Genomic DNA, 15,352 nt, shown 5'->3' on the forward strand with positions numbered 1-15,352 from the left:
CAGATGTGGATGTTTGATGGTATTACAGATATCGTTGCAGGATGGAAGCAGTTGACTAATGGCAAATTTGTCAATGCCAATGGTGTTCAAGTGGTGCTCCAGTTGTTTTGGGATTGCACCCAAGGCGCCGATTACTATTGGTACTACCCTTGTTTGCCTTTGCCACAGTCTTTCTATTTCTATTTGTAGGTCTTTGTATTATTATTATTATTATTATTATTATTATTATTATTATTATTATTATTATTATTATTATTATTATTAACATTTTATAGAAGAATGTAAGAAAAAGGAGAAAAATGTACCATACATCATTTTGGGGCTTGCTTTTTTCTTCTCTCTTTCCTTCTTTTTGCAAGGGAAGAAAGCTTTGGAAATATTAGAACACCACTTTTGACCTGTTAAAGCATCAGGTAGAGCTTTCAGCTCACATGGTAGAGCAGTATATTTTTTCAGAAATGTGACTAACTGAGATTCTTAAATTTTGAACGTCAGTTGACTCAGACATGCTTATTTGTGGATTGTAGCCATAGGATTTTGAAAATGTCATATTTTAATATTTGACTAACAATGATTTAAAGGCCAGGAAAAGAAGATTAAGCAATATATCCAAGCAATCTGAGAGACGTTTTTGTGATCTAATAAATTCTCTGCAACCAAAGTGTAAGGTCAGTGTACTCCAAGTATTTCAGAGGCATTTTCTCTGTAATCTGTGTCTGTGTTCTTCAAAGTCAAATCATTATTATTGTATACTAAAAATGGGGAAAAGCCCAGTATTGCCATCCACCAGTTATGTTGCTTGCTCTTACCAGTCCTCTCTTGTTTTCTTGCATCTTGCAAGAATGATAATACATATTATCATTCTTCATTTCCATTCTTCATAAGTCTGGAAGTCTGGAAAAGTTATTTTAAAATTCTAACAGAATCCCTGAGTAGGTTTTGTAGGAAATTTAACATGATGGTTCCTAGCAACCTAACATTCCTAGGTAAGCATGCATCTTTCAGTGGCACAGACATCAAAGTCACTTGATGAGATTCCTCTAAATTCCAGACATCTATTGGGTAATTGGATGGGAGGAGGGAATCACTCTAGATTCTTTTTAACATACAGATCTTAATTAGATTGTGCAGTGCTTCAGATTCGACTGTAAAATATACTTTGGAATGTTTTTTCAGGTTCAAGCAATGGAATAGGAATAGGAATAGGGATGGAATAGAATGGAATGGAATAATAGAGAATAATAGAGAAGAGAAAAGAAGAGAAGAGAGGAGGGGAGAGGAGAGAGGAGAGGAGAGGAGAGGAGAGAAGAGAAGAGAAGAGAAGAGAAGAGAAGAGAAGAGAAGAGAAGAGAAGAGAATCAGAGTTGGAAGAGACCTTGGAGGTCTTCTAATCCAACCCCCTGCTCATGCAGGAAACTCTATACCATTTCAGACAAATGGCTGTATAGTCTCTTCTTTAAAACTTCCAGTGTTGGAGCATTCACAGCTTCTGGAAGCAGGTTGTTCTACTGATTAATTGTTCTAACTGTCAGGAAATTTCTTCTTAATTCTAGGTTGCTTCTCTCCTGGATTAACTACTACAACATGATTCAGAAAAAGACATATTTGTATAGGAAATTGCAGAATAGTGTCATGCATACAAAACAGCTTGCAAGATTATAACTAGTCTAAGACTTACTAGCTTCCTAGTGAAGTTGATTTGCTGGTCTGGTCTACTTAGTAAGACTGACAACAATTCTGCAAGTCTTGTTATGCTGACATTCTTCCCTCTTTTTACGTTTCAGTGAATTAGGAAGATTTTTTTCCCTTAAGATAGATTTCACCCTTCTTATTTTGGTAGCAAAATTTGCATATCTGCATGAAGGTCGTCTTCTTTACTTTTTACAGGGAGAGTCTTGGGATAAATTGTACGGCAGACTAGAACATTGAGCCTCTAATGGGCAGGATCCTGAGAGGTAGAATGCCTTCAGAGCTGCTGCTGGGTTTGTTGATTTGGAGCAATCCTAGGATCCAGCCTCAGGATTGCCCATCAGGGCTAGGCCACAGGATACTTGGTGCCTTCATGCTCTAGCTCAGTGTTTCTCAACCTTGACAATTTTAAGGCATGTGGACTTCAACTCCCACAGCCAGCATTGCAGATAAATTACAGATAAAAACATATTTATTACAGATTAATCTGACATTCACCAACAGAAGCTAACTCCCAGCATTGCTGGCTGTGGAATGCTGGGAGTTAGCTTCTGTTGGTGAATGTCAGATTAATCTGTTATAAATATGTTTTTATCTGCAATTTAACAATAGTTATGGCAGCTGACATAGCTTGGATTACTCAAACCTGGTTGGCTCAGAATTGGAAGGTTGCTGTCTTGAAAATATGCCCACTTGGGTTTTGAGCCTGACAACTCTGGGTAGCAATTATAATTTTGCAAGGAATTCATGATATGGGCTTTAGTCAGCCCCAGGTGTGCTAACTAAAGAACCTATCCAACTTTCCTTGCCAAATGCAGAAACCATTTGATTTCAGTGCTGCATATCTGGCATTGTTTGTGTGTGGAGTCACTTCGCATTGTGAGGTCAAATTTTCCCATTATCTCAGATACCTTTTTTTAGCATTCTATCAAGTTTCAAATTTCATTTCCTTTGAACCAGAATCAGCATAATATTGATTAGCTTGCCTTGGACATAAATTTAAATCATCTTATCATGGGGGAGGGGGGTTAGGGTTGCATCTGAAAACTGTTTTTTGACGCTTTTTTTGTTAATACATTTCTTCTTCACCTCCTTGTCTGCAACAGCAGATATAATGCTCCTCTGATGTGAAATGACCCATTTCAGTCCATTTCAGTTTGTTGATTCCCAGAATGTCAATGTTCAGTCTTGACATTTCTGCTGTGACAACATCAAATTTTCTTAGTTCATGGTTCTAATATTCGCAGTCCAATGGTGTATACACACAGAGCATATAGCTTTTATTTTGCCTATGGACACATCAGCAGCTAGGCATCTTTTTCACTTTAATCCAGCCATATCTTAACGCAGCAGTGCTACACATATTTGTCTTTTCCTCTTTTTCAGTGGATATATTTCATAAGGCAGTCATGGGGAACTAATCTTGTAGTATCTTTGCAGAAATCTAGAATTAGTTGCCATTTCTTCTGTAGTGAATTGTATTTAGACTAAATGCTAACATTATTATATCATCCTTCATTATCTTGTTCACAGAGTAATAGGGTGCATGTCTTCACTAGTATTTTTTTGAAAGCCAAATTGACTTGACACTTCCAGAAAGTTGACTATCTCTGCTGTACACAGCTTCTTAACCTACTTTGCACCAGAATTGCTGAGTTGCAAAAATAAGGTTATTGCAGAAGTTGATCTTTATTTTGAAGCACTAAATCTTGGATTGTATTGGACTTGCTGTATTGTACTTTTAGCTGCTTTTGTCTTTTCTTCTAGCCTAAGGGACAACTCTAAGCTACAGGTTTGAATTAAGCTCAATTGATGCTGCAGGAAGCACTCAGATTCCAATTGAGTCAGTTCATTCTGTCCTTCTAAAAAAGATCAACAGACTAATGATTGCTCTTCTAACAGAAATCATCTTATTACTGTTCAGGAATTTCAGAAATATAATATTAGAGGATTCATCCCCATGTATTATTGAACATGGTAATTCAAAACCAGAAGATATAGTAACTTAATTAAAGAAAAAGATAAAATATGACTTTTAGTTCAGGCAAGAGCTTACAGATAGTCCTTGACTTACAACAGTTCATTTAGGGACTGTTTGAAATTACAACGGCATTGAAAAAAATGATTCATGACTGTTTTTCATACTTACGACTGTTGCAGTATCCCCATGGCCACATAATCAAAGTTTGGATACTTGGCAATTGGCTCATATTTATGACAGTTGCAGTGTCCCCAGGGTCATGTGATCACCTTTTGCAAGTTTTTGACAAGCAAACTCAATAGGGAAGCCAGATTCACTTAATGTCCATGTTACTAAACTAACAGGTGCAGTGATTCACTTCATAACTGTGACAAGAAAGATCATAAAAAGCTCACTTAACAGATGTCTCACTTCGCAACATAAATTTTGGCCTTAATTGTGGTTGTAAGTCAAGGACTAACCTGTACTAAAGTGGAATCGGAAAGTTATAATTACAAAGAAAACAGTTGGAATCTACAACCATGTTGTGGTAAGAAATGATCTTCAGGAATCTCATCATTCCATCATATTGCTTACAAACTTTGTTTCTGTTTCTGTAGATCTTCCTTTCTTGTATATTCAGGTGTCATTGCACAGAATAACTGATGTCATTCAGTGCTGGTAAATGATAGAGGGAATAATGAATATAATTTGTTTCCTCCTAAAGAATGTTGGGATGTAGATTCATGTGATAAAGTTAGTTTCTGATAATGCTTAATTTGCTATTACAATTTCATGATATCAAGATATTATTATTGTATGAGTCTATTTGTAGCTATACATTGTGACAACTAAATGGAGCCTCCATTTAGATAATTAAGATATCTCTATGTATCAGATACTGGCAGTAAGATATAGTATTTTTTCATATGTTTATGATTTGATCTAAGTTTGGTCCTGCTGAAAACAGAAAACTGGATTAATCCTCAGATTTTCTCTCTGTTCTAGTGAATAGTTAAGGAGGTGATAGCTTTTTCTCTAAGATGGGGTAAACAGTGGCCCCTGGAACATGTGAATCCTCAGCCCTATTTTCAAAGTATCTCTATACAACATTGCCAAAATTGGTTGCAAAATTATCAGCTTTCATCTTGTGACTTCTCTGAATTTTTATATAAATGTAAGGAGGAAAGGAGAATTGCTATTGTGTTAGTATAATAGCATCAACAATCTACCCCATTTGTATGCCATGTGCCTATTAAATATTATCTTCAGAAAAAGGTCACATTCACAGGGCAAGTATGGAAATGACTAGTCTTCATGGAATCAGCAAACTGGAGTTAAAAAAATATTGCAGTGTGGTGATCCTGCTCTGTCAACATAATTTTTCTTCCCTTGATTTTCTGTTTCCTTTTCTCCACAGAATATCATGCACTCCAAACATATCAAGACTTTCTGGGAATATAGGAAAAACATTCATTATTTAGGTTTTCCTCCCTGCATATTTATGGTACTTCTACAGCCTTGAGTTCTCCAAAGTCCCTTGCACAATGATAATGCCCTTTTAGCTGCTTAATAATTCCCAGCAGAAACATGTGCCAGCTAAAGAGAGAGTAAGTTTCTCAGCAATTCGATGTAGTTTCCACTTGTGAAATGCAGCATACAAACACTGGAAACTGGTGATATAAATTTTCAAAACAGAAAATTGCAGTAATTAGAAATAGAACTGCTTTTGATTTGATGGAATACCACCCATATCAAACACCCCACTGGTTATGCTGGTAATAATCATAGAATAAAAGTTTATAATTTCTGTTCATTTTATGACCATACAATTCCATGAACTGAAACTTGAATTATCACACTGTAAACAAACAAACACACACTCCTCTTCCTCCATCACCGGCCAGATGAGAATATATCGGAACCATCACTCAGATAGGAAGCTTTTTTTTTTTTAGTACTTTTGTTAAAGTGTATTCATATGATTAAGTTAAAAGAAGTTCAGATTTCTCTTGGCTATTATTGTTCTGTAAATAATATTCTATAACTGCATTCCAAAGTGTTTCAGGTAAATGGCAACTTCTCAGATGAAAAAAGGGATTATGACTCATAAAGCATCTCATCTTATTTTTCTTGTATTTCTTGTTTTTTCCTTGTATAGCTTGAGGAAGGGGGTGGATATTTATGAAACACACACACACACACACACACAGAGAGAGAGAGAGAGAGAGAGAGAGAGAGAGAGAGAGAGAGAGAGATGCACACAAGCATTTGGTTTTAAATAAATTCATATTCCAAAAGAGTGATTAAAAGGTTCTCTGATATAAGTTATCACTACACAACCAATGTTTTTCTGGGGCAAAACTCCCATTTCCTAAGGAAATCCTAGCCTTATGATTTGTCCTTCTGTTTAACGTGGCTATTTTTTAAAAAAGAAGTAGGAGTAAGGATCTGGAAGAGGCCTAGCTGTAGCCCTTGCCACTCACATTTAGGCCATCAATTTAACATATCAGGTATACAATTGTATGAACATTTAATAGCTGACTGGTAATTGCACATTGTATTCCTGTTAGCAAAGATCAATCTCTTGGGATTACATAGACATATTGATTTGTTTTCTTCACAACAATATGGGCATAGTCATTACCTCTGTCTTGGATGGATGTTCTGATAATCTCCCATCTAAATTCTGCTTAGCTTTTTTGAGATCAGCCAAGAACAACTAGGTTCTGCCATCTGCTAAAAAAAAAAAAGCCCCTGCTTTAAATACCTTAATTCCAGGAAATTTTTTAAAAAATGCATATGCATTCATTTCTCAGTATCTAAGTACACACATTTGGGCAATCTAATGCAAATATCCAAGGTACCAGATTTGAAAAGAAATTTGTTTCACATATGGAATGTAAATTTGTATAATTGTTGTATCTGCAGTAATTATAACCTTTAACTGAGCCTTAAACTTTAAATTACTAGAAATAGCTGCAGTAAGTGCTATATAGATTAGCATTAGAGCATGAAAATTGATGTCCATCACCACTAATCTTTGAGAATCACAGTGCTTTCTGATCTGTCTAAATAGCTCTTGCTTTTGCTTGCATCCTCAAAACATTTTTCATATGAGGACTTCAGTGCAGCTGCTAAACTCAACCCTTGCAATTAATGTTTTTTTCAGACAGGTATGATACTCAACTGAATGGTCACCCTCCAGATAAAAAAGAGATGCAAATTAATATTGAAAGAACCATATAGGGCTTGCCACAGACTGCTGTGACAGCAAGAATAGAGTTTGCAGATAAGAGCAGAGCATCTTAGTAATATAAAACTTCCACCTTTCAGTTTGATTTTTCAGACAGGTGCCTAATTTATTTTCCTTTAACTCAAATTCTGAAACGGGGCGGAGGGGAAAATACTTTAATATTTCAAAATAGGATCAGTTCATCTAATTATCAGGTTGAAAGTATTCATGTGCAGTCTTGGAAATGCTCCACTATTTTTCTCAAATTGTTCTGGTACTGTTGCACATTAATCTGGATAAACCTGCTCTAGAGGAGGACTAATGCAATCCTGGCAGATAGTAACAGAAGTTAGATTACAATCACCCTGCGCACAAAGGTGGTGCAGGAAGAGAAATATAGAGGAAGAAGAGGGAAAGCCACTCTATATAAATACAGAACAAACTCCACTGCCTTCTAGCACTGAACATGTTACTTATACAGGTAATGAAATGTTTGCACAAAAACAATGAAGCTCAGAGAGCATCAAGGACCCCACAAAGAGCAATATGTAATAAGTGATATTGGGTTTCTTCACTCTGTGGAAAATCTTTAGTACTTCCTTTTACTGGGAGGGAATGTAAGAAAGGCAAAAGCTATCTAATTTAATCTCAGCTGAAAGAGCCCAGGTAATAGGAATGGAGAATCCCTGGCACTTATCACAACCACTTTAACATTTGAATAGCTGCTGTAAATACTGTATTGAACTTTGTGGACCAATACTCTGTCTTGTTTAAAACACCTTCATGTGTTTGTATAATGGTGCTCATGTAGTGCAGCTAAAGTTAAACATCTTTAGGGAGAAGAAGAATTATATAACTAGAACTCATCTAAGTAGTTTGCCTGAAGTTAGCCAATGTATCTTTTCTAGCCATGCAGAGATTAACTAACTTTAGAAGTGCAAATTGAAAACCTCTCTTCTGAGACAAATTGCCAAATGATAAAAACATTACTAAGTGTTCTTGATCAACATCATACTCCCCCCACTTTTATTGGAATAATACTCTGAAATTCTTCCAAAACCCACAGTTGTGCTTGTACTTTCTACTGCTGTCATGTAAAAAGAAAAACTTGGCAACCCATTATGGGCTATAATGTAGATATTCAGCAGCAGCATTTTTTTTATCTCAGTTAGTGACCCTTTTGTAGATAGTTGCTTATTAATGGATGCTGACCAATTTGCTTAACAGACTTTTAAATATTATATAAAGGTTTTATGTGTGAAATTTGGGAGTTGAGAAATTCTGATTCTGATGCCTATTTGACTGCATACATTTGTAAGTGAGTGATGCATATTTGACCTGCCCTTTAATATTGACTATGCCAGTACCCTTTGGACTTGCCAAACACAGATAATGCAAATGCAGCCTAAGAATTGAGTTTCCTGTGCATACAAATGCAGTATATAAAAACCAGATAGTTAGGCTAGGTCTACTTTTGATATCTTTCTCTTTAATTAAAAATCTTCTTGTAACTAGAGGAAAAAACCCCCATATCTGCCCCATTTGTGTTTTTAGATCTGCTGTTTGGGTAGATGGATGTGTAAAAAACAAATATTTTTAAAATCATGGATCAGAGCGTATAATGAGCAGTTAAATTTTCAAATAATTAATACACAGAGGCAGAACAGAGCACTAAAGCTTGTACTACTTACTCAAATGGGAAGGTGACTTATGGATTTAGAAACCTCTTTGTTTTATTTCAAAGAGCCTTTAATGGAAATGTCTGCTTCAATTGTAACTCTAGGATGACATCCATCTAATCTTCTGTTCTGTGCATTTTGTTCTTTTTCTTCCTTTCTGTAGAACCATGTAAAGAAAGCTACTGTGGCTAGAGTCGCACAGAGGGAGTTTTGGGATATATGCTCCCTTTCTTCCTTGCTCTTCTCCACAGGATGGAACAGAGAAAGCTCTGGCCTCGGACATGGGACTCCGATGGCTGGTCAGTAGCCTTGGTATTTCTTTTCTTAGGCTTTTCACAAAACATCAACAGCACTCCTGTCTATAATACATTTCATCCTGAGAACCGTGACTGGACTTTCAATCACTTGACAGTCCATCAGACAACGGGAGCAGTCTATGTGGGAGCCATCAATCGGGTTTACAAGCTGTCTGGAAACTTGACTGTCTTGGTAGATCACAAGACGGGACCTGAAGAGGACAACAAGTCCTGCTACCCACCACTTATTGTGCAACCCTGTACTGAGATCCTGACTCTGACGAACAATGTTAACAAGCTCCTGATCATTGATTACTCAGAAAATAGGCTGCTGGCCTGTGGGAGTCTCTATCAAGGTGTCTGTAAACTGCTGCGCCTGGATGACCTCTTCATCTTAGTAGAGCCATCTCATAAGAAAGAACACTACCTTTCCAGCGTCAACAAGACTGGCACTATGTATGGAGTTATAGTTCGTTCTGAGGGAGAAGACGGGAAGCTATTCATTGGCACAGCAGTGGATGGTAAGCAGGATTACTTTCCCACCCTCTCTAGCCGAAAGCTGCCACGTGATCCAGAATCCTCAGCTATGTTGGATTATGAGCTTCACAGTGATTTTGTTTCATCACTAATCAAAATTCCTTCAGATACATTGGCCTTAGTCTCTCACTTTGATATCTTCTATATCTATGGATTTGCCAGTGGAAATTTTGTTTATTTTCTGACAGTCCAGCCAGAGACTCCCGAAGGTGTGTCTATCAATTCGGCTAGTGACCTTTTCTACACATCTCGGATTGTCCGTCTCTGCAAGGATGACCCTAAATTTCACTCCTATGTTTCTCTGCCCTTTGGTTGTGTCAAAGGTGATGTGGAATACCATCTACTACAGGCAGCTTACCTTTCTAAGCCAGGGGAGGTACTTGCCAGATCCCTGAATATTACTGCCCAGGATGATGTCCTCTTTGCCATTTTTTCCAAGGGACAAAAACAGTATCACCACCCCCCTGATGACTCTGCACTTTGCATTTTTCCCATCCGTGCAATCAATGCCCAAATTAAGGAACGGCTACAATCTTGCTACCAGGGGGAAGGCAACTTGGAACTCAACTGGCTACTAGGGAAAGATGTCCAATGTACCAAGGCGGTAAGAATGAATACTGTATTTTAAATAGGGTTACTTTAAGGAAAGTATAGAGAATATTAGCAGTAACACTGTTAGAAATTATGGAATTTAAGAATTTGCTACCTGGCAAGAAGTTTGAAGAGGTCTTCTGAAAGTGAAACCAGATTTAATTGTTAGCTCAGTTTTTAATTTATCTCACGAGGATGTTTTCTCAACATATTTTCTGGCAGGAATTAAAAAGACTGCTACTGAAGTTTCAACTTGATTTACCCATTGTGTAGAATAGGTATGAATGGTAATGGTCAAACATTTTCCCATTTGTAGGTGTTGTGATTACACAGTATTTTCTGCATGAAATTGAAAACTGTAATTCATTCATTTATTATAATAATAGAAAAGTGAAGTTTGTATTGGCTAAAGCAATGGGGCCAAAAGTAAGAAATAATTGGTTTGGAGGCCTTACATTATTTTAATATATATAAATAATTATAATATTTATAATACTTATTGAATATTTTATTCTATATATTTATTATTTATATATTTAATTATAATATATTTATTTCTCTACACACACACACACACACACACACACACACACACTCATAAAGAAACTCAAGGTTTCTGTGAACAAAGCTTAAACATTACTAACAATTTTAATGACATTTTATCCTCTTTGTCTTGATTAATACTGCTGCACCAAGATGATAAATGCAAGAAAAAACACTGGGGGAACGGAACTAGTCTTAATTTTGTTTAACTAAAGATATAGTCTCGTATATTTCTTTTACTTCACCGAGAATCTCTGTGAATTACAAAATGTACGTACATCGGATTGACGTGCTCATTAGTTATGACAATTGTACTTAGAAAAAACGAATATAAGACCAAAACATGGGGAGTTCATAAACCAATTACCTTTATAGGATGCTTAACCAGACAGATTCTGATTAGAGAAGGAGAGTTTTTCTACTGGCTGTTTAGGATAGTTTCTCCAATCTGTTTCCCTACAAAATATTAAACTGCATTTCCTATTATTGGCAGTAAGTATAATCTATTCCTTCAAATATAGTAAGATAAAATTTGTTTACAACATTTTGCTGGAGTAAAATGATGCAGACCATCCCTGCTGCTATTCCTCAGATTGCCATGTCCTTAACTAGTTCCTTGCTAGAGAAGGTGTCAGAAAGAATCAGATGTTAATGCTTTCCATCAAAGTAAATATGTATGGGATAAAATTGGCTGTTTCTAGGAAAAGACAAAATACCGTAGTCACAAGAAGAAAATCATAGTTTGTTTTCTTCAGAGTGCAGGGATCTGGCCTATTTTACTTAACATGCTACTCACCATCAACTTATATTGAGAAGAAACAGGAAATATATTAATTATTATATTGCTTTATTGCTTATACTGGTTTGTACTGTATTTACCAACACGGCACTTAATTATAATTATACTCCAGGTAAAACTAGTGAGATTCAGAGAGTGCTTATAGTGAACCTTTCATTAGTTTCTTCACAACATTAAGGAAAGACCAAAAAGGTATTTCACCAAATCACTTTTACGGGCCTATTTCTTATGCAATTTTTAAAAACACCAGCACTAATTCCTAATGCAGATTTTGTGAAAACTATACATAGTGTATTTCTCATCATTCAATCTCAATCCCATTGAAGTAGAAGCACGAGATCTGTCTGACAAGCTTGAATAAATGGAATCCAGGAAATTTAATCTAGGCATACCAAAGTCAGACTTCAGCTTTTTGAACCTTTTTGAGTCTGCAGAAAACTAAAGGTTTGAAGGGTTACGAACCAGAGCTGTGTTATTAAAGAGGTAAATGATGAAATGTTTTTATGTAGTTGTAAACATCTAAATATGAGTAGCTTTGTAAAGCATCTTACAAATATGAGACACAAAAACTTAAAGATAAGCCTTTTAAGGAGCCTAACATGGAGATAGTGATGCAGAACAATTCTGGGAAAGGCCTTTTCTTAGGGAGAGCTGTACAATTCTTCTGAGTTAAGCAAGATATTTTAATACAGATTCTTATGTAATTTTCTTCCATTTAGTTCTATTGCTGCTGTTATTTTTCTTGCAAAAAAACAGACAAATAAATCACAACAGGAGAAAGTATCATCTGCGCTTTCCTTGGTCCCATCATCTGAACTAGCTGGCAACCATTGTCAGAAAATGACATTGCCCATCACTGATCTTCCCTTTGTCCTTACCCTCATGCCTCCATGCAGTGGTGGGATTCAGCCAGTTGGCACCAGTTCAGCAGAACCAGTGGCTAATTTTTGTTGCCCAGGCCCAGAATGGAAGCAGCATCCACACAGAGAACCAGCTCTTCACATATTTGAATTCCACCACTTCCTCCCTGTCATAAGCCTCTAGAAATGCATGTAAGCTATTCATACAACAGGGGAAGAGGTAAGTACAGGTAGTCCTCAACTTATAGAAGTGCATTTAGTGACCATTCAAAGTCACAACAGCACTGAAAAAAGTGACTTATGACCATTTTTCACATGACAGTTGCAGCATCCCCATGGTCATGTGATCAAAATTCAGATGCTTGGCAACTGGTGTGTATTTCTGATGGTTGCTGTGTATCTGAATCATGTGTTCAACTTAACAACTGCAGTGATTCACTTAACAATTGTGGCACGAAAGGTCATAAAATGGAGCAAAACTCACTTAACAACTGTGTCTCTCAGCAATAGAGATTTTGGGCTCAATTGTGGTCATAAATTGAGGACTACTTATATAGATGCAGCCAAAGAAAGCAATACAAGAAGTTGCTCTACTGTTCACTTTTCACTGATATTTGTGTTTAAATATTTTATCACTTTCAGCCAGTTCCAATAGATGACAACTTCTGTGGATTGGACATTAATCAGCCATTGGGAGGTTCCATACCAGTAGAGGGAGTGACCCTTTACACTTCTGGTCGTGATCGGATGACTTCTGTTACATCATATGTCTACAATGGCTACAGTGTGGTGTTTGTGGGTACCAAGAGTGGCAAGTTAAAGAAGGTAGGACAACTGTTTACCTTTAGACATTTCATTTCTCTATAGGTATTGATGGTTAGAGGTTTTACAAAATTTTATTTTCCATATTTTTAATCAATATTCAGTTTATTTACTTATGTATTAGATTTTTATGGCAGTCCATATATCCCTTCTCCAATCTCCTCCATCTCTAGATCCATTTCTTCTGCTTCATTCTCTGATTTCTGGTTTATTTGTTCATACTTTGTAGTCGTTGTCTGGGAGCTTTCCAGTTGTAGCTTCAATTTGGAGATTTGGTCCTTTATATCATCTAGGTTATTTTTAATCTCATTATGGTTTCTTAAATGTCTTCTTTTTGTGCAACAATTGTTTGATGAATTTGCTCTAACATAGAGAGTATTTTCTTCTGAAAGGTATTTGTTTTTTCTTGAGGCATCATTCCTAGAAATCCTCTGATATCACCAGTCTCAGTAAGAGTGGAACAAGATTTCCTCTAGTTTTCTGGTATTTATATATAGCCTTTATAATCCAGTCCTAATAGCAATATTTTATAGTAATCCTTTGTCTCAGGTATCCTGAAAATTATCATTCAGGCAAAGTTGTAGTCCACAATGTTCCAAGTGTTCAAAATATTTCACCTCCCTGCAGCCAGACGTATTCAAAAGTCATTTTTTTCTTTCTCTCCCACTAGTTCTTGAGATTAAAAGTCCATGGTCAGTAGGTATTTATAGTCCAAGAAGGTCAGAATGATAAATATGCCAAAATATTTTCCTTTATTGCCAGCTGTACCAAGCAGCCAAGGAGGTAGTTATGGTGGTGTACTTAAATCCACCACTAGTTGTCATTCAAAATCCATTTTCCACTCTTAAAACAAAGGGTTGATTTCTTATATTTCACCTCAATAATTTTTTCCCAAGAGAAAACCTTAACAATTATCTCAGTTCTCCAATTTATCAAAACTGTAGTTTTGTATTACTTTCACTTCAGTATTATGTATTTCTGTCCCCCATAACAAATTTAAAACACCGCTTCTGTTCACATCTGGTCAGGTTTTAGGCTTCTTGGGAGCCTTTCCCAGGAAATTCAATTGTAAAATAATGAAGAAAGGATCAATATTCTCACCCAGTCCAAACATACTATTTATGACGTGCTAATTAAAGCTTTTGTTCTTCAGTTGTCAGCAGCTAATGGCCGGCCACAGAGGTGTGGGTGGTCTTTCCTCTGCCAGTTTAGAGGGCTTTCCTGAGATTGAACAGAGAGACTGCCGTCTCTCTGTGATTGACAAGGCACCCCTCCTTCTTTATCGCCTCTTCAGGGTGACTTTAGGCCCTTTTCAGGGCCCCCAACAGGGCAAAATCGGGCACGGAAGGCAGAGCCTTGTCTTTCTGTGTCCATTTTGCTGCGACGCAAAACCAGAGGTCAACAACTATAAGGTTGGTTGGACTGAGAGAGACTTAACTGGCTCAAAGTCACCCAGATAGCTTCCCTGCCAAAGGATATATATATATATACAGCAGCCTTTTTCAACTTTTTATTCTACAAGAACTTTTAAAATGATTTTTGGGCTTAGGAATCTCTGAATAAATTGCAAAAACCTCACAAAAAATTACTTATAATATTCCTCAACCCATGTTTGTAATATTTACGTTTACAACAAAGTGGCAAGCCAGCAACTGAGTTACAGCATAAAAATTCCCACTACTATGAGTGTTAGCATTATATGGCACATAGATTCAATTTTTTTTAAGTTGCAATCTCTCATGAAATCCCTACCAAATTCCAACTGAAAAAGGCTGCTTTAGGAAAAAAAAGAATTGACATTTTTTTTCATTTGTTTGTTTGAAACATGTGAAACATGTTCTCAGAGAATATGTTTTGGGCATTTGGGTATGCAGTGTGTTTTTATCCTTACCTTAATTTTGAATTATCATACCTCTTTTCTTAAACAAACAATTTCCCTGGTTACTTTTGCTTCCCCAAATCATAAAGATCCATGGATTTTTTTTTATGATCAGATAGCAAGGGCAGCCAAGGAGAATGAAGAGTGTTGGAGAGGTATGTAAATTGAAGGCGGCAAAAACAGGCATATAAATGTAAGAGAACACCAAAAGCCTATAGTATTTAAGAATTAAATATTCAAATTCTTGTGGTTTTTTTTTTAAATCTGAGTTTATCTGGGTTAATCTGATTCAATATTTCTGCTTCATTTGCTAAATAATCACTTTCTTATTATATTTTTAAAAGATAATTTTTTTAATATACTTTCCAAACATGATTTAAGTCTGATTCTCTTTCTGCTCTGGGCCACCCATTTTCCGGGGCTATTCCAATTATTTGCACTTGTTCTTTTGAAGACATGCTG

At 36.3% G+C, this 15,352-nt stretch overlaps 1 protein-coding gene across 1 annotated transcript; it reads left to right on the forward strand.

The window, feature by feature from the left end:
• Window positions 1-8,815: 8,815 nt before the first annotated feature.
• Window positions 8,816-13,014, forward strand: LOC107290822 (plexin-A2-like; the record flags this gene model as incomplete). Its single annotated transcript, XM_015819748.1, has 2 exons — window positions 8,816-10,000; window positions 12,832-13,014. Coding segments are annotated over exons 1-2 (1,368 nt in total), but the record flags the coding sequence as incomplete, so codon positions are not given.
• Between the last annotated feature and the right edge of the window lie 2,338 nt (window positions 13,015-15,352).

The sequence above is a fragment of the Protobothrops mucrosquamatus genome, unplaced genomic scaffold (assembly GCF_001527695.2).
Source record: "Protobothrops mucrosquamatus isolate PMUCROS unplaced genomic scaffold, P.Mucros_1.0 scaffold974, whole genome shotgun sequence".
Classification (NCBI taxonomy): domain Eukaryota; kingdom Metazoa; phylum Chordata; class Lepidosauria; order Squamata; family Viperidae; genus Protobothrops; species Protobothrops mucrosquamatus.